Here is a 24,620-nt window from a genome sequence, read left to right as displayed (position 1 = left end):
TTAAATTGTAAAAAAAAAAAAAGCAAAACTGATAATTTTGTGTTGATAAATTAATCAAATGATCTCTTCTGCACTAACTATGAATTATTTATCCAAGATAATACAGGGACACTGTTTGGGATGCATGAGTATACAAAAACAGACTTTAATTAAAATCTTTAATTACCAAAATAAAAAGTTCAACATTCCCAAATACAAAGACAAAACCTTGCACACAATTACACCCTCTCTAAAGGAAAAGTGCAACTTGCTCCGTTACTATTCGTGATTGTAGAGGACGTCTTTACTGTGATAGCAGCAATGTTGACTTTGTGTGGGTACAGTAGAGAGCTGGATACTTCTAAATGAGCAGGATTAGGTGAAATAAAAACCAGCAAATTGAGTTTTAGAGATGGGGAAGATGGAGGATATAACATAACCAGTGTCATACAGGTTCTTGTCATGCTCTGGTTCAAGAGGGACAGACAGTTCAAGCAAAACTATGCAGATTAAACATATTTGAAACCACTTGACAGGAAAACGTAACTCTGTAATAATAAACTAACCCAAATCCCAGGGACATTTCAATAATCTGATATTACGCAATTTAAATCAAATGGAAAAAAATATAGATATATACATCTCATATGGATCAATATATGCAAATGTACATTAGCAAGTCATTATTTCTATATACTTTCTATACCACAGGTGTCAGTAAACTCATCGCTATGTCTTTGAATAGTTAGTTCAATATATTACTCCTACATGAGAGAAAATCAACTAAAACGCATTAAGACACTTCATTCCACTCCCAACAATATACGACAACAACAAAAACAAAAACATTCAGAGTTTCACATCCACAGTTCAGCTTGGAAACAGGGAAGATGGTTGGATGAGTTAGCACCGGTTTTTGTCTTGCATCTCCACTAAAGACAGAGGTGACAGCAGAGGTCAGCTATTGCTGTAATGACAGAGTTTGTATGGTCGTTTCAACGTGTAATGCATTGCAATAAGCTCTTTTTTTTTTATAACAAAATATGTGAATATGGTGAAATAAATCACACATCGACTTTCATCATAAATCACCATTATCAGTCATCGATGTCCTTGAATCACAGCGGCAGAGCACCTACTCATCTGTGGGCTGAGTAACACTGAGTTAAACTTCAAAAGAAAACAAGTTCAGTGATTTCTATTTAGCTTTTCTCACTAACTTTAAAGTTATTGGCATTCAAAACCCCATCAGTCAAGCTGAGGTTTGGACAAGTTTTCAATCAGTAGCACACCTTAGTCACTATTACTGGTTTGAATTTGGTTGTGAGCAGTGGTGCCTTAACACACACAGTGAACAAAGTGCTTTCTATTAAAATGTGCTAACAATTACCAGCCACACACTGGCCAACACAGTCGAGGGAAAAAGAAGATGGGTGAGAAGCATGAGTGCGTGACCCATTATTTGGCACCTAACTCTCCTGTGCTCAGGTTCAGTATGTGTCCGTCCTCTGTGTTACTAAGATATGTATTCACTTGCAGCAGTTGTAAAGAGAGGTGCTCTAAATAATACTCAGCAGTCGAGTGCCAGCTACAGTTTATAGGCAGATCTGAGGGTGATGTGTTGTGTTTAATAAGACTGCACGTGACTGAATGCCACACATTCTTTGTGTTGAAAAACTGTAAGAAAAGCAAAATAGACACTAAGGAATGAAGACAGATTAGAGATATGTTTACTTGAGGAATGACTCACAGGAGGGTACGATCCTATGCTCTGCCCACTGGTTAAACCAAAGAGTCAAAGTCTTAAGAAAAACACATTTCTCATAATATTTCAATGTGCAAATAATGTGAATACAAACATGAAACATCCACAAAATAAGTCTTTTGGGGATTCCAAAGTTATGAGCTGCATGGTTGAATTAAGGTACAGTCTCAATCTGAGCTGCTGCTGCTCTGAAGCAGGTGCTGTGGCGTTGCAGTTGGTGCATTAGGACTTGAAGACGTGCACGGCCCTCACGACATACTGCCTGCAGATCGGGCACTCGTTCATCCTCTTGCCACACTTCGTGCAGGTGACCATGTGACCGCACTCCAGGAGAACGCAGTCGATCATGGCGTCCATGCAGATCCTGCAGAGGTTGTCGTCATGGATCGTCAGCGGACCCTTCTCACCGTCTGTAAGAGACAGAGAGAGACATGGAGAAGTGACTGGAAATGTTAAAGAACTGCTTTAAACACAATGGAGAAAAAAAAACATGCACTGGGGAGAGACAAGGGGGCAGCAAAATACCCAACAGCTTAATAAAACACCTCATCTTATCCAGTGTGCCTTATCTTGGTCAGGTCATGCACACAATCTCCTGAAAAATGTCAATGCCTGTTGTGGCTATGTGTCAAGATGTTTCTATGGCAACCACAAAGTCTTTATCACTGAGGGCATGCTGGTAAGGGAGTGAATGTGTGAATGTACACAGCTAACATACTGCAGTTCTCAGTATAATTAGCTTCACATGTTGAACACATGAACAGAGGACCTTGGGAGATTGATCTCACGGTGGATCAATATTCCTGGAGCATGACAAATGAAACTGAAATATTTGAGTTCTTAAGTGGAGTAAGTGAACATTCATTTTCAGTGAAACAGCACATGTAGGGATTTTCACAAAGAAAGGATTGGATAACGAATGAGAACAGGTTCATGATGAAGACAGATGTGATGTAGATGTGATACTGTTCATACGATGGAGAGGCGTGTCACAGATGGTTATGTGTGACCACGGCAACGGTGGCGAGGAATCCATAAGCCTTACCTCCGATGGCACCGTTGCAGATTGGAGGGGGGAAGGTCACCACTTAAGTGTGGGAGGAGTAAAGCAAGCGAGAAAAAATTGGATCATCACACTGAATGACTAAACTCATTTGAATGAGTCTGCTTGTGTCTACATGTGATCAGTGTAGGCACTATCATCAGAAGAAGAAAGATATTAGGTTTATATGGGTAAAAACAGGATGTGGCATACAGTACCAACATCTAGGGCAGTTCAAACAGATGGGTGACATCTTACCTGTGGTTACAGTACTGCTCACATTTTCCACTGCAAGAGAGAAATCAGACTATCACTGAGTGCACAGTAAATACAGGCAAGTACTGAATACTTCAATGGCAACTTATATCTATATACACTCTCTACTTGACTTCACATATTCTATCATAAAATTTAGATTTTTCATACCTATCAACTAATAAATAATAAGAAAACTGCCAACAGTCATCTCTATGCACAGTATTCAATACACACATGATTTCCTGTTTTCCTCTGTCTCTCTGTACAGTCTGCTGACGCGCTCCACAAGTTCCCACTTCTCACAGCACCCTGAATAGTTGACAAAGTTCCTGGCCAGGATCTCCTTCAGCTGCCTGACAGACAGGCCCTCAATGTCCCTCAAGCTGGAGATGTCTGAGAGAGACGCTCTGGCCCGACGTCGCGTCTGAGGACTCACCTAAAGGATCAGAAGAACCACTAAATTATACTTTTTGTACAGAAAACTCTTTTTTTCTGGATTTCAGCCTCCCTATCATAGATGGTTTTATTTATTACTGCTTCTTTTGTACAATAAGCACTGTGACTGTTATTGGAAAATCTGAAGTACATTGAATCCTGCAATCTGCAAGAAACTGCAGTTTTTGCAGGAGAGAAAGCAGTTTCAGATCCAGCCAAGAAGTTCTAAGCATTAGCATCTAATTTTCAACCCTTGCATTGGATTCCTTGCACTGCATCAACATTCAGCAACAGAAATGAAATGTATATAATATATAAATGATTTCAAAATGATTGCAGGAAATCTGATCACCTCAGGAGTGTGTTCACTGGGATCCAAGTTGAGGAGAGACACCGATGTGGCGTCGCCCATATCCTGCAACACAACAACAGCAACAACAAACATTAGTTTGCACTATATGCAAAGAAAAAGCCAGCTAATTGAGGATTAGGATTAGGCACTTCAGACAGCTCATTGATACCTTAGGAACAACAATGTCTCGTCCCTTCCATTCATAGAAAAGCTTACTGCTCCCTAAGCAGGCCAAGTACAAGTATTTATAGTGGATCCTGGCTGTTTGGAACTGAGCTCCCATTTCATCGCCAGTTGCGGCACTTATTCTTTCTTTTACTTATTGCCTCTATGCTTTCTAGAATCCCAATCAGTTTCCTTTTGGCTGGCTAACAAACTGTAGTAAAGCCAGTCTGAAAAGGTGAAAAATAAACCTCACTTCAACACTTTGTTTCTATATTTGTGTGTGGTGACATGTCAAGTGGTTCCCTTAGACTCATTTATAGTAGCTCAGCAAATAGTCTCCCTCAATTGATGACATAATGCACTAAAATCTCCCCAAACAACCAAAAGAGCTGTGGAAAAACACAGTAGACTCCTCGGAAATCCAAGCTTTGTGCCTACAGCTCTGACAGTAAATGATCTACAGTAAATCTGTAAAATCCAAACTTTCACCAACCATGTTAATTATTTTACCCACAAATTGAGTTTTACAAGCAAACAAGAGGGGCCATGTAATGATTAGCCACAAAACTGAGAGGCTAGCAGCTATACGTCTGTATCTCAGCATATGTTACAGGGATACGGTTTGATTGTGATGTTATTAAAAATACTACATATTTCAAAGTCAGCCCTGACCTGGTTGGTATCAGAACTATCACTCCTGCTGAGCGGCTCCTCCTGAGAAGCGACAAAAGCAGACAGCTCAGAGGCAGATCGTGTGGTAGAAGGGGTTGGCGTATACAGGGAACGCGAGTGGAGGCTGCCCGTGTCAGGGTCCTCCTCTTCCTCAATGCCTTGGTGACAGAGCACCAAGTCCACCAGGTCTTCCTTTTCCCTGCAGGTATCAGTGGGGATGTTACGGAGTAGCAAGTACTGACGCAGGTCCTTCACTCGTAAACGCATGAGCCGAGGCCGCTGAAAGGCTGTCGCTTTCAGCAAGTGACATGTGGCACAAACGCGCAGATTCTCCTGAAGCACGGAGCACAGCGAGCAGAAGCTCTTCTTGCAGTCGCAGCAAATATACTAGTGAAGAAATAGAGTGAAAAGAAAACAAGATGATGGAAATTAGGCAATTAGTGATTTATGCATACCTTGTACCATGTGTTACTGCCAAAAATCCCTCGTATCAGAATGATGCATAAGACTGAAAAATGTGACCAAATATCTATCTGCCCTTTATTTATAGTTTTTTGACAATAACCTGTGATATTTCAGAAAAAAAAACAGGAAGACAGTTAAGTGGACAGACAACATTTAATAGATCACTGGAAAACATATCCATGCCAATAGACCTTCCCTGCATTTTTCAATCACTCACATCTGCTCTACCTCTCCAGGCACAGACACAGGAGACAGCTCATTTCTTTTAAGTGACAAACATCAAACAGTAATAAATGCAAGACGTGGGATTAAACTGGCACGATGAGTGAGTGAAGCACAGGGTTCAGACAGAATGAGACCCTGTGAGCCATACATGAACATCAGTGAGGATGATATCACAGAACCAGTATGTTGTCCATCTGTCTCTGAAATCAGCTAGAACGGCACAGCATTTTCAATAAAAATGACTTGCCTCTGGGTGTAAATTAAATTCTCGACACAGCTAAATATTGTTCCAGCAATTTAGAAACTGTGGCTAATTACACTTTGCAAGAAAACAACCTCTTTACAATTTACAAGACTCAAGGATACTCTAAAAAAAGAAAAAAAAAATGGTTTAAGACATGGGCTTTGATTCATTTCACTCTTTATTTTAAGTCCATTGGCAAAACAGCATTAAAATATGAAGACTGATTACAAATGTAGATGTGCATTATGATATTCCGTCAATCTACATGCCAAAAACTAGATTACTCCACAGCCAGGTACAGTCAGTAATTAATACTTCTGACTAAAATATTCATTTAACATCCCCCTCTGCTTCAACACATGCCCTTTTTCCTCCTCATTAAGTGAGCAGACCTATTGACATGTACTGGCATCACACAGAGCACCCAGGCACCTACCTTCCTCCTGAAGACTGAGAAGGCCTGGCCACAGGCCTTGCATACAAGACCGGGACTCCCTGAGCTGGTGGGCGGGTATGTGGAATATCCCGCACTGGGGGCAAATCTGAAGGGTCCAGCACCGGCCCCAAACCCTGGCTGCTGGCCTCTGACGGCCCCAGTACCCATGACTTCATTCAGCAGACCACAGCATGAAGCCCACATGGACGAGGCCCCTGCCTGACAGTCACAAAACACCTTCACTTCAGTATTTCCCCTCTTCACATTAATGTTGTTGATGCAGCAGTTACTGACACGACATTTAACATGAATGGGTGCAACAGCAACATTTGTACTGATGGTTACCACAGAAACATACCCTGCGTTCTCTATAGAAACTAAATATGGGTGTTAATTATAGATGAAATTATTAAAAGCCTTCACCCCACAGTGCTAGTTTAAGACAATAAAGCACAAAGCAAGATGTGCAGACAGGAGGAGCAAGCAGCTACAACTGCCACAACACAAACACATAATTAAGCTAGCTACATAGTTAAAATATTTAGATGAGCAGCTAACGTTAACGTTGCAAGAGCGGATAAAACAAATAAACAAAATCTTCAATAAGAAAATTTATTTACCTAAATAAGTTCATGTAGAACATTAATATCAAGTTGATGTTTGGTGACAGACCGCTGTCAGAGTTGCCGTTTTGATAATTAGCTAACACAGGCTGGGAAACATAACGGTAGCTCCGGAGACACAGCGACAAGAAGCTTGCGTTATATTAGCTAACGTTAGCTGGCAGCTATAGCACTAAGCAGGACAAAAATTGGAAGAGAGATTATGTAAAGAAAAAAATGCACCTTCATTGCAGCTCCGGCGTGTCTACTGTGAAAGAACAGACTGACGGTGTAACCATTGCAATACGGACCGTCTCCTATTTTCGCTGAACTGCCTGAATGCGTCTCGGTGCGACGAGAGCTACGAAAGTGCCCCGAGCACAGCCACTGCTACTGCTTCTTCTTGTCTCTGATGCTGCGGTGGTCTCGACGCAGCGGCACTGAGTTGCTGCCCCCACAGGCCACATACAGAACTGAGTGCAGTCCACTTCCCAGTCCCCAGTACCAGGGGACCATATTGAGGTCATGTGCTATTGGATAGTTACATTATATAAGGTGCCTTAAAGAGTGTTTTAAATAAAGTAAAAACTACTGATTTAGAATATTTTTGCCTTCAGTATTTGTAGATTCAATATACTAAGTTTAAAGTATTTTTTAATCAAACAAAATAAAAAGGTTTCACTATTTTCCACCAATCCCTGGCACTGGAAGGTTTTGAAACATTAACATTTAGTCCTTCAGGTTGGGAAATAAAAGTGCAACATAAAAAATCCAAATAAAACTTCCTATTTGGGGTTTCATGTTTCTAACATCATTGCTATTGCCTGTTCAACAACTGTGTATAGATTTAAAAGAATAATTTCAGGGTGCCTTGAACTGCAATGATCCCAGTTAAAGTGTAGTTGGGGACATTTGATGCATGTCATTCCCCATCCCTCACCAAAATATCTTAATTATAAAAAATAATATCAATGTGATTTCTTCCATCTGACAAAAAGATTGTGGCTGGTTATTAGCTTCATGCAATATATAGTCTAAACGAAGCATGCTGGGTCATGCCATGGATCCTATCGGCATATACAGCATTATGACTCATGTTTCTCTTTCACTTCCCCAGTCACATCAAAACCAGACATCAAAAAACAATTATAACTTTCTCACATTTTGCAGCTATCCCCTTTCTCACAAACCTTCAACTCTCCATGCCATTATCTTGTTAAACCCAAGCCCCAGGAACCACCAGGCCATGTTCTATAGCAAGAGCTCAATCTGTAATGCTTTAAAACTAAATATATATTTTTTGTCATACAAAACATAAAACCTAATAATTCTGCCCATGTCACTACAATATCTAATGTTTGTGCTGTGCTTTGTTTGACACTCATATTGGGTGAAAGCGTATATTTTATGATCAGATTTTTCTAAAGGTCAGATTCTATATACATAGGCTAAATACAAGATGATTTTAAAAAAATGTTAGGATATGAAAACTGCGTTTATTTACTTTACTTTTAATTTTTGTTGTTACCCTGTGTTAATTTATTGTATTCCTTACAATTGAATGTTTTCATTGTACGTGTACATGGTTTGTACACTGGCAACAAAGAATATGATTATTAAAAAAAACTGATAATGGCACTTCCGGTCCGGCTCTCTCCCTCTCCCTCTCGGTGAGCGCGCCAACAACAAACGTCTCCACGTGATGACGTTGACCGATGCAGGTTTTGAGTTTTTCAGCGCGACCCAGGAAAAGTAGATTGTTCCCATTTGATGATGGAAACCGACGCCGGTGTCAGTTTGATGATCATGTATGAGGACGAGTCGGTGGATGTTCGCTACGTAAACGGATCCCAGTTGCAACTGTCGCCGTGCGGCTGTGAATTCCTGCTGGTGAAAGCCACGGACCCCTCCGGCCATCCTCTGCAGCCAAGGGAGAGGGTCCGACAGAGGACGAGGTTCACCATCAGCACATACAAGGTATGGTGTCTTGTCACGGTTGGCTTCTGAGTTACAGCAACTGCATTAGCGCAACCCCATTGTATTCAGCGCGCTGATGTCATTTTGCAGGAGTTGATGGTAGCTGCATTGGCTTTTAGGAACAAACATGCAAGTCAACCATATCTGCCGGAGGAACTCATCCCTGCTGAACACAGGAAGGTACTAAGAGCTACTTCCTAGTCCACTGTCAGTCCCTCAAATTGTGCAAAGATGTGTGCATCTAAATAGTTTTTTCCATCTCCTCCTGCAGCCTTTTTTCAGCATTGACTCAGACGTGCAGTGGCCTGAGCGGTCTTCCTGTGAAGCAGAGCTCAGGCCTGGTGGCGAGACCATCATCAGATCTGAGGAGGGCCGAGCTGCGCTGATGCTCTCGCCATCAGGTGAAGAATTCTCCGTTGAGTTCACGTGCAGCCTCAGTCAGACTCAGAATCAGCAAAGCAGCGTGCAGTGTTCCAGCAGAGATCCTGATGGTGGGCCAGGCAGTCAGCAGCAGGTAAACAATCTGATCCGTCAGAACACCAATAACGAGACCAAAGAGGTTCATCGGGGAAGAGAAAGATGGAATGAGTCGACTAGATCAAGGTCTTGTTCTCCTCGGATTACCAGCACTTCTCAGCCAAAGGTAATCCTTCTTAGAAATATTCCTGTGCTAACATTTCATCTTTGATTAACTATTTCATTTCTCATCTCTTCCTTTCCCAGCCAGGGGAGATGTACCAATCCACCACAGTGGTCCAGCATCATTCCTGCTTTGCTTACGCCCCCATGTGGTCTTACCCTCTCTCCTTGGCTCGTCATCACTGGACGGCATGTTTCTCTAAACTTAAAGCTGTCGCACCCGAGGGAACTGGTGATTCTGCCCAGGTGGGTGGGAGAATAAATATGTCTGACATATTTAGTGAAGAGAGAAGGTCTCACCTACCTCAGGCGCTGCCTCTCACATGTCCATCACCTCACAGGCACAGGTTTGTTGATTAATAAGAAGCACATAGGGCACTATTTAACAATGCTCAGTGACTGATTTAAGCTTCCTTACTTAAATGACTTAAACCCCAAACTTCCTTACTTTAAGGTGGAAGAGTAAAGACCCCCTGACCAAAAAAGAACAGTCAGATCAAGACCTTGCAACAGAGCTGGTGAAAGTGATGTGGTGTCAAGGAATCACTTACAGGTAGGATTGCAAGTTTTCAAGCACCTTAAAGATCTTGACTCTAAAAGAACACCTCTGTTCTATATGTTATTTTCAAAACATGCCAGTAGAACTCATCGCTTTCTACAAATGAAGCATTGAAAGTTGTGTATATTTGATACACAGAATAAGCTTGCAAACTTATCATACAAAGTCATTTTTTATTTAGCTATATTTTATTTTGTGAAGGCAAAAACAGGAGGAAAAGTCATTTTTTAGGTGCATATTTTCAAACTTGTCATGTATAGAATGTGATTTTTGTTTTATGTTAACCTACTTATTTGAGTGATGAATAATATATACAGCTACACTGTGTTTACCTATAACCTGTACCAGTATCCTCTCTCGTGTAGGATACTGAACGGAGCAGTCTCAGTCATAGAGGTTTCCCCAGGAGACGGTTCAGTGATCCGGTCTAACGGAGTCCTTAGCACTTATTTTACCCATCACCAACGTGAGCTCCAGTCAGGGCGGGTCAGTTTAAGTCTTTCATCTTGTAGCTGTCACATAAAATAATCTCCTACATCAAAAGAAAAGCAGGTCATCGTCTTTTGGAAACTACAATAAAAAGCCAATCTTGTCTCTTCCATGCACAAGTGCACAATGCCGAAGTATTTGATTGTGTCCATCTCACAGGTGAAAGAGCTATCGTACCATCTGAACAGCCTTCCACCGGATGTATGCGGACAGGTTTACTCTATATGCTCTATTGTGAGTCGTGCAAGCAGGTAAGCTACCACCGTCATCGCGATGTCTGATGAATGTCATGGTTTTAGTTAATTTGAGTCTCCAGTCATCACATCACTGTTTTACAGGATCCTCACTTGCTACGACCAGACGAAGCAATCGCTGAAGCTCCCTGCCACACCCAGCTGCTTGCAAGAAGCCAAAGAAGTAGTCCCTGCTGATATTGCTATAGCTGTTTATATCTATAGTATTTGTACAGGATTCATGCTTCTAAGATGATAATAATAATGATGTATTATTTTGTTTGCAGGGCAGATGTTTTTCTAAACCACCGATGCTTGAGGAATATTTGTCCAATCCTGCACCTGTCGTGCATCACATGACAGTAGAAAGTCGGTCAGTAAAGTTTTTCACTCCTTTAGTATTACACTATTGAAAGTTGGATGCTGTATTAACAGTTTGTATGCAATGTCCATGTGATCATCCATTCACTTCAGGTCAGATCTTGTAGCTGCGGAACTGGAGAAGATAAAACGGTTCAACTGTATCCTTTAACATGTAGATGACGGCACGAAAACGTTGTGGTTATGAATAGTGATTTTTGTTGTGAGATTTTGCAAAATTAGCCACGTTTATGTTGAGGATGATTTTGCATGCTCTTTAACATCCTGTGCCCAGTTCTTCTGGAGAACAGCCAACTCCAAAGAGGTGAGAAACGGTGGGCAGAGCTGCAACATAGTTCTGCAGAAGAGGAGACTCATGAACCAGTGAATGAGAGCTCCATTGATGAGGCTCTTCAGAGGACATCCAGAGCCATACAGGACATTGATGCTCTCATTTCTGCAACCACACTCACTTGAAAGAGTGATACGAGATATGAGCTTGACTGTAAAAATGTAAATCGGGTTTACCGTTATGTACAGATACTCAAATAAAAATGTATCTTTATGTAATGGTGTTACAAAGTTCTTTGTCATTTAATTGAATTCAGTTGGTCGTAGTTACCTGCCAAATGAACAAACACAGAAGCCATTACAACGTTTTTATCACCACACAGTCCCTTCCTGTCAAGGTCTGAGATAAGAATTTGCAGCGGCACAAAATAACTTTAACATTTTGACATTTCCTTCCTAAACCTATGACGAATACGGTGCATGGTTACTGTGTACAGGGTGTGACTGATAAGAAAAATTCTTGCTGTGACAAAGTTTTCGATCTTACTGAATTAAAAATTGGGTTTACGTTTAGGTGCGTGGGTGGAATGTAGGTCACTATTCATACAAGCTGTGGTTTTGTGTTTAACCATATGCCACAGGTATGTATATTAGGGCAGTGTTGACAGCTCAGAGAGAGCTAGAAATGTTTTATTTCATGCTCCTAAAAGTTATTAAATAACAGTGGACAGTAGTTTTGATGAACCTTCCTGTGTTTTCAGAAATCACATTGAAAGATGAAGGAGGGAAGAACATTTATGTAAATACACTCTACTTGGCCAATGGCAAATTTCTCAATAAGTTACAGCAAAAGAAAGAGCAGCTGGAGAGAACTGTACCTACATCCATGTTCAAATTCCTCCTCAGGAAAAAGACACAAAGTCTCACCAATACCAAAACCTATGGAGTCAGTAATGACACAGGGTTTAAGAAATCTGATCTATCAATTTAAATCATATAACTTTAATAAACAGTATAACTTTACTTCTTTGGTGGGTCTTACAGTCTTTTAATCATACCGTGCAGACAGGTGTTGCCTTTTTTCACTCAGTTAAGTGTCAAATACTTCCTTTTATAGGTGGAGCATTCCTGTGGCACACAAACTAGAAGGACACACACACAGAGACACGCTTATGTTTGCGCACAAAGATCAGGTGAGTGATTTCTGACAAATTTTTCAAGCCATGTTATGAAAAATTCTTACATTTTTGTTGTGAGGTTATTTTTGCATCCAGAAGTATGCATTCAATTTTATTATTTATGTTAATATATGTTACAAACATTTGTTGTAACTTGTCTTTTAATAATCTTTTTAACAATGTGATGTAAATCTGCAATGACAGATTTCCTCTTTTTTCCCTTTCCAAATAAGTGGTAACAGAAAAGAGTGAAAGTAAGAACAAGCTCTGAACAGGAATTCTTTCATCATCCTCTGTACAGGAAAGACAGTCACACACGTGTGGTCTCATGGCTCTACGTCGCAGCGCTATGCCAGATGCTACCAGCAGACTGGCACTCAAAGAAAAGGTCTGCGCTGAATCCACTGTTAAATCCAGAATAGCTGTTCTGATGGGAGATCTATCAGGTGCTGCAATCATAACCCATAGCTCCCACACTCATAAGCCTGACTTCGAGGGAAGTCTCCTTAAAACACAGAAACCAAAACCCATAAGAACCCAAATTAAACTTGAAAGACAGAGCAGTGACCCCTGTGTTCCTAAGATGATGCTTCCTCCTGTGCTCGTTCTGGGAAGCCCTCCTCAGAAACCTGAGAGACCTCCAAATGTTGACATTCATCGGTTTAGAAGGAACAGAAAAGCTTTGAATGACGGTGAGACACAGTTTTAAATGCAATGTGACTTAAGAAAATCATCATTCCCACATGGTTATTGCTTCTTCAAATATTAAAATGTTAAAAATTTGGAAACAGTGGCAGAATGCTCCGTAATAGAGAGTTAAATTAAGATGACATCTTTGTGTGGCAGGACCAAGGATGAAGATACCACATCATGTTGCTCCTTCACCTACCCCTGGACCTCTACATTTGAAGCCACCACCCAACCTTGCAGCTATTTTGTAAGTGTCCATGTTAGAGCTACTGTTTTATAATGCTGATTGTGTTATTGATTTAATTTTGAATTGATAAAACTGCCATTTTGCCCTCACACTCAACAACTCATCATGACAAACTGAAAACATTGTTTTAGAAATCTGCCAATTTATGAAAAATCTAAATCTGAAATATTTTAATTACAAAAGTATTTTGACTCTTAATTGAGTTGGCTACTTTTTCAGAAACCCATTTAACAGCAATTACAGCTCTTAGTCTTCTTGGGTAAGTCCTTGCATGTCTGGATTAGGTTTATCCCATTCTTGCTGGCAGATCATCTCATGCTCCGTCAGTTTGTTCAGGAAGCATCTGCGAACTGCCATCTTCAGGTCTTTGTGCAGATGTTCCACAGGGTTTAAGCGTGGGCTTTGGCTGGGCCACTTTCGGCTGTATGCCTCGGGTCACTGTCGTGCTGGAAGGTGAACCATCACCCCAGTCTCAGGTCGTGTGCACTCTCGGGAAGGTTTTCCTCAAGGATTTCTCTGTATTTGGCTGCATTCATCCTTACCTTAATTCTGACCAGTCTCCCTGTTCAGGCTGTCTGAAAAAAACTCCAAGCCTGCTGTCAGAGTTGAAGTACTCAAAATTTCAGGCTTAATTTAGCTTAATTTGTTAAGTTTAGGCCTTGTATTTATCCTTGTATTTATTTTTACTTCTGTTAATTTATTCCAGTTTAGAGTAACATATTACTTTATACGATCACAACTCAGAAATGTCACTTCTGTTAAGTAACTGAAACATGTATAGTGTATCTAGTTGAAAGTTAGTTTACAAGTCGGCTTGGGTTGGCTTGGCTCAGACTCATCTAAGACACATGTATACAAAGATACATAACAGCCTGCATAATGTAATTATTTTATATGAGAAAAGGAAGGATTTCTGATTAATTTTATCCTTGATGCAGTTCGTGTGTAGTATGTGAATAACCTAACAATGTTTGTAATTGACAAAATTCATATATATCATTTTTTTCTTTCCAAAGGATGCAACAATCAGAGCGATTTAAAAAACATCAAAAAAGAAATAGAGAAGGGGACACAAACCATGGTGAAGTCACAGAGGAGAAACAAGCAGTAAGTGGTGTCAGTAAATGTGTGTATTGTATAAAGTTTATACTTTCTGTCAAAATGGTGTATTTGATATAGGTTTTGATCCAGTGATAATTATGTTAATCAGGAGCCAAAAGGAACCATAAACTCAGAGGAAATGAAAAGACGAGCCAAGAAAGAGGAGAAAAAACAACTGAAACAACAGGAAGCGAAAGAGCAGAGGCACAAACACACAATGATGGTGGTCAAGGTAAAAGCAAAAAAAAAAAAACCTGCACACTGGATTTAGTTTTTTAAAATGAATATGCCAACACGTGTAGATACATAGCCATTGTGACACCAGTAATATAATGCATTGTCCAGAGCAAACCGCAAACACTTTAGTAACAGAGATCACGTAAAAAACAACAGACTCATAACTTAGATCTCCTTATCTTCAACTAGATGAAAGGACCTGCTCCTGTAGTCAAGAGGGGAAAGGCACATCTTGATTTTAAAAGAGCAAAATCTGACTTCCCTCTGGATAAAGGACGGATCATTCAGAATACAGGTGGGAAATAAGTCGCTAACAGATGTCCTGCGCTCACTAACAGTTATAATATGTAGAGGAGTGATGGTGCACTAACAAGTCCAAGCAGTGAGCTCTGCTGATATGTGCTCATATTTTCTTTCAGAAGACTATGTGAGGACTGAGTCTATTGATAAAGTCTATCCTCACAAAGAGGAGGAGGGGCCTGGGTCTATGTCTTACCAGTATGAGTCAGAGGTTTATGATGACATTGGGGCACCAGCTTATAGGTATGACATTACGTCTCTCAAACACTTCATGTACATCTTGAAAGATAGAATCAGTCACACATATTATCTTTTGTTGATTTTACACACTGTCTTATTTTTTAGTGAGCTAAACAAGCAATATGGCAAGTTTCTTATATTGCTTTTCAGTCATTTAATTCATCGATTGATATATATGAATATGATAATAAGCCCTCCATGTAGTCTTGACTGTTGATTTCCCATTTTTGAAATAGTTGAGGACGATAACCTTTATGATGAGCTGGATAATCCAAAATCAAGGTTGTACTATTTCTCTATGTTTTGGATTTGTGCAGCCATTACAGTGGAGATCACAGTGGGATGTATTGAAAGTAAAAAGAAGTCATCGTTTGGGTGACACCTAGTGGTTAACGTGATTATTGTAACTATAATAACTTATGCTGGTTTTACAGTTGAAGCCTTGAAAATCTGTGTAAACTAATTTGATCAAACATAATACATTTCTACTAATTCCACCTAATGTCTTATAATACACACTTTTTTGTTGAGGCTGGGAGACAGACAAACTATTTTTGCAATTATTTATGATAATCTGTCCATAAACTACATTCTTCAGGCCTGTTTAAACCACACCAAACTGCATCTTCGTAAAGCTTTTTTTTTCTCTTCTCTCATCAGAGTTTCTCTTCTGCCACAACTAACCACAGATAGAGGTAAATATGTCCGTTATCTGAACCTTTTTACCAAATATATTTTTGCTCGTACATGCTGTACAAACCACTGTGGGTGTCACAGTGACACTAAACACTAATTGTCTCTGTGCCTTTAGATGACCTGTATGTTGATGTTGATTCCCAGAGTCCTCCACTGTCTTTTAATGGGTAATAATGTGGATGAAATAAATACATGTTGCGACTCAGAAGTATAGATTTAGAAATCTTTCCAGTGATTTTTTTACTTTAGTTTTTCACTTTGGCTTGCTACAAATACATTATTTTAGCCAACTGCTGCACCATATAGTGTCTGTGTCTGTGTTACAGTATTTAACATTTTTATTATTATTTACAGGCTTGATATTTATGACAACTTTAATGAAGGTATGTTCTGATGACTCAAAATGCCACCACCAGCTGTGGTGTAAATGTACTTAAGTATTGTACTTATTTGCAATGTTAAGGGAGGGAAATGTTTTACAAAAGCACAATGCATTCACATGAGAAAAAAATGTTTGCCCCATTTTTCTCTGAAAATTCTGAAAAAAACACAGAAAACACAGATAAAACATTTTTTCAGTACTGAGATAATAATCTCACTAATTCAGAAAAACAGGGCAAACATTTTCTCTCATGTGAATGCATTTTGCTTCTGTATTTAGTTTTTATTCAAATACATTTTTATTTTACATCTGTATTATTTACTAGTCACTATGCAGACTATGATTTTACATTAAAAAATTACATATGATGATTTTATAAAACATGAGTCATTGTTAATTTTAAGCCATACAAGTGGGAAGTTTTTTTAATCACTTACTTTAATTATTAAAGTTATTTTCAATTTACCATGATGAACTGTAACATTAAAATATTGCATACACATTTAGGCATCAGGAAAAATAAAACAATAATGTAATATTCATAGTAATATAACATTATAAAAGCGGACATTCTGTATAATAAGGACTTTTACTTTTGATATTGTTCTTACATTGAATTGGTAGTAACTCTGTAGGCCCTACTTTTACTTTTGAATGCAGTATTTTATAATGGGGTATATTTTGCACTGAAGTAATTCTACCTTTACTTATGTTAATAATATTCTTTTTCTACAGACAGTATCTATGAGATCAACTAATCTACAATGATGCGGTGATCATCATTATTCATACCTTTTATTGACCATTCACTATTTGAATTATTGTGCATTTTCTTGATCAGAAAGCATGCTCAGTGAAGATTCATTATGATGATACATGGTTTTGTTAGATCTAATGTTTCAACCTGTTGTAGCTGCAGCTTTAGAGGAGTTACAAGTGCAATGGTGACTTGCTTCGTAAAATATGGACAAATGCTATTTCTCTTCAGTGGGTGTGTTGGCTGGTAGATTAATTAGTTGAACAAAAATGTTATCAGCATTTATTTAAGCAACTTGACTCTATATGTAACTGGTTGTTTGTTCATTGTTCATGCATACATTTTCTGTCAATGAATGTTACTTTTTATTCTTCAACAATAAATTAAATAATAAATTAGTGATTGGGTGTGGTGAAGATTATTTTGACCTTTATTTTAAATGCTGTTATATATGCAATGAAAACCAAACTATCCAATGACGAGCTGCTTATAAATAATGTGTTGTATATATACAATAATTATATTATACATAATATTTATATTATGTATAATATTAAAAAATAGCTCTCTCCTCTTTGACCATGATGCAGTTGCCAGGGCAGATGTATGTTTTTTTATTTTTTATGTCTGATAAGATAAGGCGGGGATTAAAGAGGATGCAGCTGATCTCAGGTCTGCGGGAGGTCTGCTGCGCCTGTGCCGCCAAACACCCAACCTTCCCCCTTCGTTGTCTGTTGTCTCGCGAGAAGCCGCGAAGTTTCCGGTGTTGTGTATGTTCCTGGAAACATGGCGGCCAGCTTCCGCGGCCGTCCTATCCGGAGTCTTCGGATGCGAGGTAAGCGTGAAAAACTCGATTCAGCAGTATCTGTAATAGCGGGATATTGCAAAAATAGATTTTCTCAGGCATGTGATGACCTTGGCGTGATCCCTCACCATGTGCGCGGTGTGTGTTTCTGACAGGTCGGAATGACAGCGGGGAGGAGAACGTACCGCTGGATCTGACCAGAGGTAAGCAGAGGCTTCATCACATCACCCTGAAAGCGATTATTGTTCAAAATGGATGAGGGGCATTTCTGCAGACACTAGCCCCGTGAAGTGAAAATCCAGTTCGTCTGTGCACTTGTCCTGTCAGTAGTGTTGCTATGTTGTACTTTCCCTATTCTGTTTCGTGTAATAGCATCGCCAGCGATATCATAATAAGAGGCGGCAGCGAGCTAACTAACTAGCAGAGTTAGCGTTAGCTAGCTGCCACAGCTAACCAGCCATGACGACGCTCTGTTGTTTTGGTTAGTGTGAGTGGGCAAGATAGCCTGTTATTTAGCCAACCAGCCATAAGTGCTATAGTCATGCGCTGGTCATCGCTGGCTGTAGGTGAAATTGGGTTTCAGGGCTGTTAGCTAAGTAGCAATTAGACAACACAGGGTGCGCAGGGTGGTTTTTCTAGTGGCACTGATACACAGCTGCTCAGGCTGGTCAGAGCTTCTCCTCCAACAGCAACACTAAGTACCAGCTCTCTGTCCCGAATGGTTTAAGTACAATTGTACCAGGGTTATTTTGCACCTAGAATGTAAGCTGAATTAAACATTAAAAGGCAACAGTATGATAGTCCCATTGACATGAGGGATGGGGTGGGGGTGGATGGGGGTGCACCTAATCTGTCAGCTGCTTTATCACGGATTTGCAAAATATAGTATATGTAGGATATTGGTCAAACGCAAAGTTTAATTTCAGGTGAGGGAAAGTGGGTCATAACATTATTGTGGTTTGTCACATGAATTCTTGGCAATCTTAACACTGAGGACTAAACCATGTCTGTGCCTAAGACTTCCAACATCATCATGCTCAAAATCACCATGAAGGGTTCATGTCAGATGTTTCTCTCGTATGCACATTCTTAAATGTTACACAGGCTCAAACTTGTCCAAAGTTTGAGACTAATGCATATGTATATGTCAATTAATTGACCTCAGGCTATAGCTGATACATTTATGCAACAGTATATCTTACTCTAATATTGGCTGAAATTGCTTGTCAGTGCTTGTTTAATTTGATCAAATTTAATATCACAGAGTAAATAATACTGGTTTACTAGTTTTCTGTAATGGATAAAAGAACATTTGTACATTTTGTTCTCTCTACTCCAATATTCTGACTGTTGACTAATACTGTTAGCTAATTTTATTTGACAGATTGAAAATTAATCTAGTTATTCCTCTTGTCAAATTTAGAAAAGGAGGAGATAATATTATATGAGATTTATTAAGCTGGTGTATTCATTGTTTTTTCAGCATTTATCTTTTTGTTGAAATGAAGTATCTGGAGCTTGTTTACTCTGTTTTTACATAATAGCTGGAAGGAACTGAAAACGAAAAACACTTCCCTGCTCAAGTCTTGCTTTTACTGGCTAGACCTTGTTTTGACTGTACACACTAATTTAGTTTGACCAGCTAAACCAAGTTCCTTCCTGCAACATATCAAATACGGTTCATCGACTGTTATTGTGGCAATATGGCTTAATGCTTGTCTTAGTTACATTGTATTTCCTCTTTGTTCTCCTGCAGAACCATCAGAAAACTTCCGTGAAATCCTTCAAAATGTGGCCAAACCGCACGGAGTCAGTAACATGCGAAAACTGGGCCACCTGAATAACTTCATAAAGGTAATGCTGTCAAGTTGTGATGCTTTTGCCTCAAGGTTTTATTTGTTACTTGGAGGCAGTCTGGACAAGACTGAGAATTAATGAAAGTAATAAAGTTGCAAGGTTATTATCTCCCAAAAACCAACATGAAAAACCAGTTAAAGGTGTGGATACAAACATACAGCTTTTCAAGAAGGTTGACTCACTGTTCAAAGATTGCCTGCAAAGACTGACTAACCATGCTCCCCCTCCTCTGTCGTCATGTCACCACTGACCTCTCCTTGATCCTCTCCTCTTGGGTGTTGCTGCCAGCAGGCCTAGCTGTGCCTGTCATTGTGATGCTGACAGTGAATGTAACAGGAGCTCTAGGGATGGGAAAGCACTCTGACCTAATGTGCATCAAGAGCAGCACTCTGACTTTGAAATCTGAGATTTTTAATGTCTGGTTATTGTTCTTATGAACCTGAGACACTCTCAGTTCTAAAATCTCTTTTTTTCCAAATCTATTCTATTTTCTATTCTAGTTTGTCACTGTGATGTGGATGGTCAAAGTGAATATTTTCTGGTACATACTGTACAGTTTGTAAATTCCAAATTTCTCAAATGCCACAAGACCAACTAAATTGTGTGCAGCTAAACTGAAATTCAGAACAAGTGATGTGTGTCCCGCTTATCAGCAGCTGATAACTGTACTATAATACTGTAACTATACACAGATTTATTGTTTGCAAATGGAAAAAGAAGGAAAAATAAGAGATTTAATTGTTTTTGTGTTCTTTTGGCGTTTCACTGCAGATAGAACTTTTCAGATGGAAGTTGCTTTAACATATAAGCAGTATTTTTAGACTTGTGTTTTTCTTTGTGTGGACATGCCCTGTGTCAGCCCTGTGATGGTCCAGTGACATCTCCAGGGTGTTTTTCTGCCTTTGACCCAACACATACAGGAATAGTCTTGAGCCTTCCTGTTATTTTGAACAGAAATAACGGGGTGTAGAAAATGACTTGCGACACTCAGAGCTAAGTATGAGGGGGAAACTTACAGTTTTTTGTGCTCTGAGCACATTCTTTTTGCTCACTATCACACCATTGTGGATTGTCCAGCCCATTTCTTCATCACTGTCCAATTCACCAGCCTTGGGCATTAGATGTTTAGACATTTGCTGATTTCTGCTGAGTAACCTGCTTCCGTAAACCACTTCTGACTGTCATGGACATATATTGACCACTTGTTGTCGTCAATGTGTGTTCGCCCTCAGAAAACTGCGCAGCTGGCACTGTAGTGGGCTGATGGCTGAGTGTGGGCCTGAGTAGTGTGTCTGTAATCCGTACACGAACTCTCTTGTTTACAACAGACAGGAGGGTAATAGCCATGACGTGTGTGTGTCTGTGTGTATACGTCTGTTAGAGCACCATGCCTCCGATTCCTTATAAGGGTTCCAGGACAGTGAGGGTGACCTAATCCCCCCCGGACAGTGTCACATGCCCCTCTCCCCATCTCCTCTCTCCCCCTCCCCTCCTGCCTGCCTGGGCTCTGACATCACAGCTGGTTTAAAACAACCCCCTACTCACCATGTTCACCCATCCCATCCTGCTCCATCTCTCCTACTGCTCTGCTCTGTGGTTTATGATGAAGGAGAGAGAGGATTTATGTCCAGTTTTAAGAAACAGTTCATACATAAATTACCAGCCGAATATACTCGTCGGCTCTCCTATTGATGCTGCATTGGGATAGGCAGAGGTAGGCTGAGCTACTGTGATGGAGTAGCGCTGCTTTGTTGGTGCCTCAGGGTACCCATAGGAAAGGTGGCAGCTCCAAAATGGCAGCATCATTTACCTAAGAGCTCATTGCTTTGTGCTTATAATGAGTTTTCTAGACTGTGCTGTTGTTAGCCTTGTCCTTGTCTTGGCCTGACAACAGCAGTAAGTTAAGACTTCTGTACACAAGACGTATTCAAATTTTATGTACACAAAAGCAGTTAATTATGAACTGCATTTGTGTATATAAAATTTGAATCTTGTATACACCAGCTGTGTGTGGGCCCCTGTTAATGATGGAGGACCAGTGGTGAAGGAACTGCTAAAATTGGATATATATACTGAAGACAGGGTCTATTGCCAGGACTGGTGGGGTACACAAAAACAGGAGGAAATAGTGAGTCTGTGGGGGGAAGACTCCAACAGAGTCAGTCAACCTATTGCTTACCTTGTGTTCTCACCCTCTAGTTTCATATATCCAAAACATACACGCACACGCACTCATAAACAACAAATGGTGGAGGTAACGAAAGCCAACACCAACTACTGGACCTGTGAATGTGTTGTACCAATGCTTCTGTAATCATAACCTCCATCTACCACCAGTGAAAACATAACATTATCCATTCAAGATTCACCTGTTCTAAACACGTCACTGTGTAACAGACAAGTGGAAAACTACAACAAACACATGGCTGCAGGAAAGTGTGCTGTTTGCTAGTTTGGTGCTTCTTTGACTCAAACATTGTTAAACAGTGGGTGTCTCAGGTGAAGGGTGGTACTATTTTGGAGACATTGAAGTCCACTCTAAATACCAAGGCATTATAATGACTGTGCTTGGCTTATGTTTATCCTAAAAGTCATGTTAATGCAATCATGTTAATGCAATCCTATTATGAATCAAATCATTTATTTTTGGCTCTATTTCTGTGTTATAGCTGCTATGCAGCATTGGCCACCGTGAGGAAAACTTTGGGTTTACACACGAAGAAATCATCGTTTGGTAAGTGTTGTCAGCCACCAGTCGTTACTGATTGTACACAGTGCACTTTTTATTGATGTGCTCATTTTCCAATTCATTGAAATGTTATTTATTCAGCCAAGTGAAACTGTTAGTAAGTTAGGCCCGGTGGATAATCGGTTGGGATTTTTGCATTTGGAACATTAATTAGATTCTTTTTATTTTGAAAAGCATCAGAAATCATCATGCTTATGAAAGAATTAAGGAAATAACAAGTTTGTAAAGTGTTAGTAAATCTTTTGTCATGTCAATTTTTTGAACTCATCTAAGTGTATGATTTTTAACCCTTAGTCTGCGACTAGCTCTTCTGAATGAGGCCAAGGAAGTGCGTGCCGCAGGGTTGCGGGCGCTCCGCTACCTCATCAGAGACACCAGCGTGCTGCAGAAGGTCCTCAGACTGCAGGTTGACTATTTAATAGCCAGGTGAGCTCCCGCTTTGACCAGTCACGGACAAGTGCTGTCTGGCTGACTTTTAAAGCATATTCCTTTTTACAGCAAGTCACTTGATTTATTCAGAAATTTGCAAGGTTCTTTGAAGCATTATGCTTCAGTTATACTTAGTTTTTTCTTTCACACCTACTGTGGTAAAAAGAAAAGGACATGACTAATAATATCTCTGTGTTGTTTCAGATGCATTGACATCCAACAGAGCAATGAAGGGGAGAGGACTCAGGCTCTGAGACTAGTACGAAAGGTGAGATAATATATATATTTTTAATTACCATTCCTCCACAGCCATTAATTTGTAGAGTCAGCGTCATATCACGAAGGGGAATTTACCCTCTGTCCCCACAGCTCAGCCTTAGCGCCAGAACAGAGCCACCAGAAAGATCATTGGGTTAACAGCAGTGACAAAGTGTGGTCACTTTGCACGAGTCTGCAGGCGAGGTTATTTATAGCTCTTTCTGTAGTTTACTGTAAACCTTCTACACACACGAACACACACACACACACACACACACACACAGCGTCAGGCTCTGGTTTCAGGAAAGAACTATTGGCCATACAGGCAGTAACATAACCCCTGTGCTCATGACATATAGCCTGGCCTCTTATAAAATTAATTTCTGCTATCACTTCTTATGTTGTAAGTTTTGAGATACTCAGAATACATTGAGGCACTGCTTTTGCATTTCTAAAACTGATCCTCCTTTTTCTGAGACCTAGAAAAAGTGAAAGCTGCCATAAAAAACATTGTAGTTATATTTTGCCTCTGTTTGTCCAGACTTGTTTGATGACTCATGTTTCTCTCCTCTCCCTCCCCCCATAGATTATCACTGTCAATGCAATGCTGTTCCCCACCTCTATTGCAAACTCTCTAATTGCTGTGGGCACTGATGGACTACAGGAGAGAGACCGTATGGTCCGTGCGGCCATTGCCATTGTATGCGAGTTAGGTGAGTGCCTGGCCCCCATCAGGAAGTTGCTGCATTTGCAGACAAAACCTTGTAAAATATGTAATTTGGGAGAAAGAAGAATAAAAAGCCTCTAATATTTCTTTGTTGCTGACTTGTTGCATGTGCAGCCCTGAAGAACCCAGAGGTGGTGGCCAAACGAGGAGGCCTCAGCACCATCCTGAAGAGTGTGATTGACTGTCAGCTGAGTCGTATCAACGAAGCACTGATCACCACCATCCTCCACCTACTCAACCACCCACGTACCCGTCAGTACGTGCGCATTGACGTCGAGCTGGAGGTACACACAGATACAGGTTCAGAGGAAGCCACTGTTAATAAATGAGCCAGTGTGCTGGGAGTCATTCCAGTCAGGATTAACTGTAGGTTGGCTGTCTCTTTCCCATGGAGCTTAGAGTAATCAGTTACAACATTTCTCCAAAGCCTCATTGTCTGTAAACAGACACCTGGGACAGAGGCATCTCCTCACAGCAGTCATTGCATCCGCATGTTGTATGAGATCTATAGCAGGTCAATTATCACTTCAAGGTGTTCAGTGGGAATATTTAAGAATGCTTCCACTTAATTACACTTAATAGGTCTGTTGTATTTTGTGCTCATCCATCTTTTGTGTATGTGTGTCCGTTCTATCCTCCAGCAAATCCTCGCCCCTTTCACAGATTTTCACTACCGTCACAATGCAGACACGGCTGAAGGGCAACTCAAGTGAGTGTGTGTGTGTGTGTGTGTGTGTGTGTGTGTGTGTGTGTGTGAGAGAGTGTGTCTGTGTGTGTGT

The 24,620-nt window shown here is 40.2% G+C and overlaps 4 protein-coding genes across 6 annotated transcripts in view; 3 read left to right on the top strand and 1 right to left on the bottom strand.

Moving 5' to 3' along the window:
* Positions 1-144: 144 nt before the first annotated feature.
* Positions 145-7,031, bottom strand: rnf34a (ring finger protein 34a). Of its 3 annotated transcripts, XM_023393929.2 has the most exons (8): positions 6,884-7,031; positions 6,039-6,257; positions 4,669-5,055; positions 3,832-3,894; positions 3,279-3,480; positions 3,045-3,074; positions 2,790-2,831; positions 145-2,154 (listed from the first exon to the last, which is right to left on the bottom strand). In XM_023393929.2, the coding sequence occupies exons 1-8, from the start codon at positions 6,887-6,889 to the stop codon at positions 1,967-1,969; spliced, it is 1,137 nt and encodes a 378-aa protein (XP_023249697.1). In that variant the 5' UTR covers positions 6,890-7,031; the 3' UTR covers positions 145-1,966. The 3 variants fall into 3 exon arrangements, with proteins under 3 accessions (XP_023249697.1, XP_023249698.1, XP_087026431.1); XM_023393930.2 differs by lacking the exon at positions 2,790-2,831; XM_087170305.1 differs by lacking the exon at positions 6,039-6,257.
* Positions 7,032-8,353: 1,322 nt separating this feature from the next.
* On the top strand, positions 8,354-11,467 carry cunh5orf34 (chromosome unknown C5orf34 homolog). Its single transcript, XM_023393916.2, has 11 exons — positions 8,354-8,617; positions 8,708-8,797; positions 8,889-9,260; positions 9,341-9,603; positions 9,711-9,809; positions 10,181-10,301; positions 10,464-10,555; positions 10,643-10,721; positions 10,825-10,910; positions 11,012-11,058; positions 11,193-11,467. The coding sequence occupies exons 1-11, from the start codon at positions 8,411-8,413 to the stop codon at positions 11,372-11,374; spliced, it is 1,638 nt and encodes a 545-aa protein (XP_023249684.1). The 5' UTR covers positions 8,354-8,410; the 3' UTR covers positions 11,375-11,467.
* An 844-nt stretch (positions 11,468-12,311) lies between these two features.
* On the top strand, positions 12,312-17,414 carry LOC111644973 (uncharacterized). Its single transcript, XM_023393974.2, has 11 exons — positions 12,312-12,381; positions 12,668-13,058; positions 13,213-13,303; positions 14,320-14,410; positions 14,514-14,636; positions 14,831-14,936; positions 15,061-15,184; positions 15,842-15,876; positions 15,993-16,044; positions 16,232-16,260; positions 16,995-17,414. Exons 1-11 carry the CDS (start codon positions 12,361-12,363, stop codon positions 17,015-17,017), a joined length of 1,086 nt encoding a protein of 361 aa, XP_023249742.1. The 5' UTR covers positions 12,312-12,360; the 3' UTR covers positions 17,018-17,414.
* Positions 17,415-17,792: 378 nt separating this feature from the next.
* Positions 17,793-24,620, top strand: part of LOC111644972 (rapamycin-insensitive companion of mTOR-like) — a 20,838-nt gene continuing 14,010 nt past the window's right edge. Inside the window, exons 1-9 of the mRNA XM_087170328.1 lie at positions 17,793-17,851; positions 17,977-18,024; positions 19,578-19,675; positions 22,348-22,412; positions 22,722-22,853; positions 23,061-23,124; positions 23,701-23,827; positions 23,956-24,125; positions 24,483-24,550. Coding sequence (XP_087026454.1) covers positions 17,803-17,851; positions 17,977-18,024; positions 19,578-19,675; positions 22,348-22,412; positions 22,722-22,853; positions 23,061-23,124; positions 23,701-23,827; positions 23,956-24,125; positions 24,483-24,550 — 821 coding nt within the window. The 5' untranslated portion in view covers positions 17,793-17,802. The remainder of the gene's footprint in view (positions 17,852-17,976; positions 18,025-19,577; positions 19,676-22,347; positions 22,413-22,721; positions 22,854-23,060; positions 23,125-23,700; positions 23,828-23,955; positions 24,126-24,482; positions 24,551-24,620) is intronic.

This window comes from Seriola lalandi, unplaced genomic scaffold, assembly GCF_002814215.2.
Source record: "Seriola lalandi dorsalis isolate HSWRI2012SDOR001 ecotype SW California unplaced genomic scaffold, Sedor1 jcf7180002054945, whole genome shotgun sequence".
In the NCBI taxonomy this organism is placed as follows: Eukaryota; Metazoa; Chordata; class Actinopteri; order Carangiformes; family Carangidae; genus Seriola; species Seriola lalandi.
The sequence above is the reverse complement of the archived record's forward strand: the minus strand, read 5'-3'. Positions and strand labels throughout refer to the sequence as shown.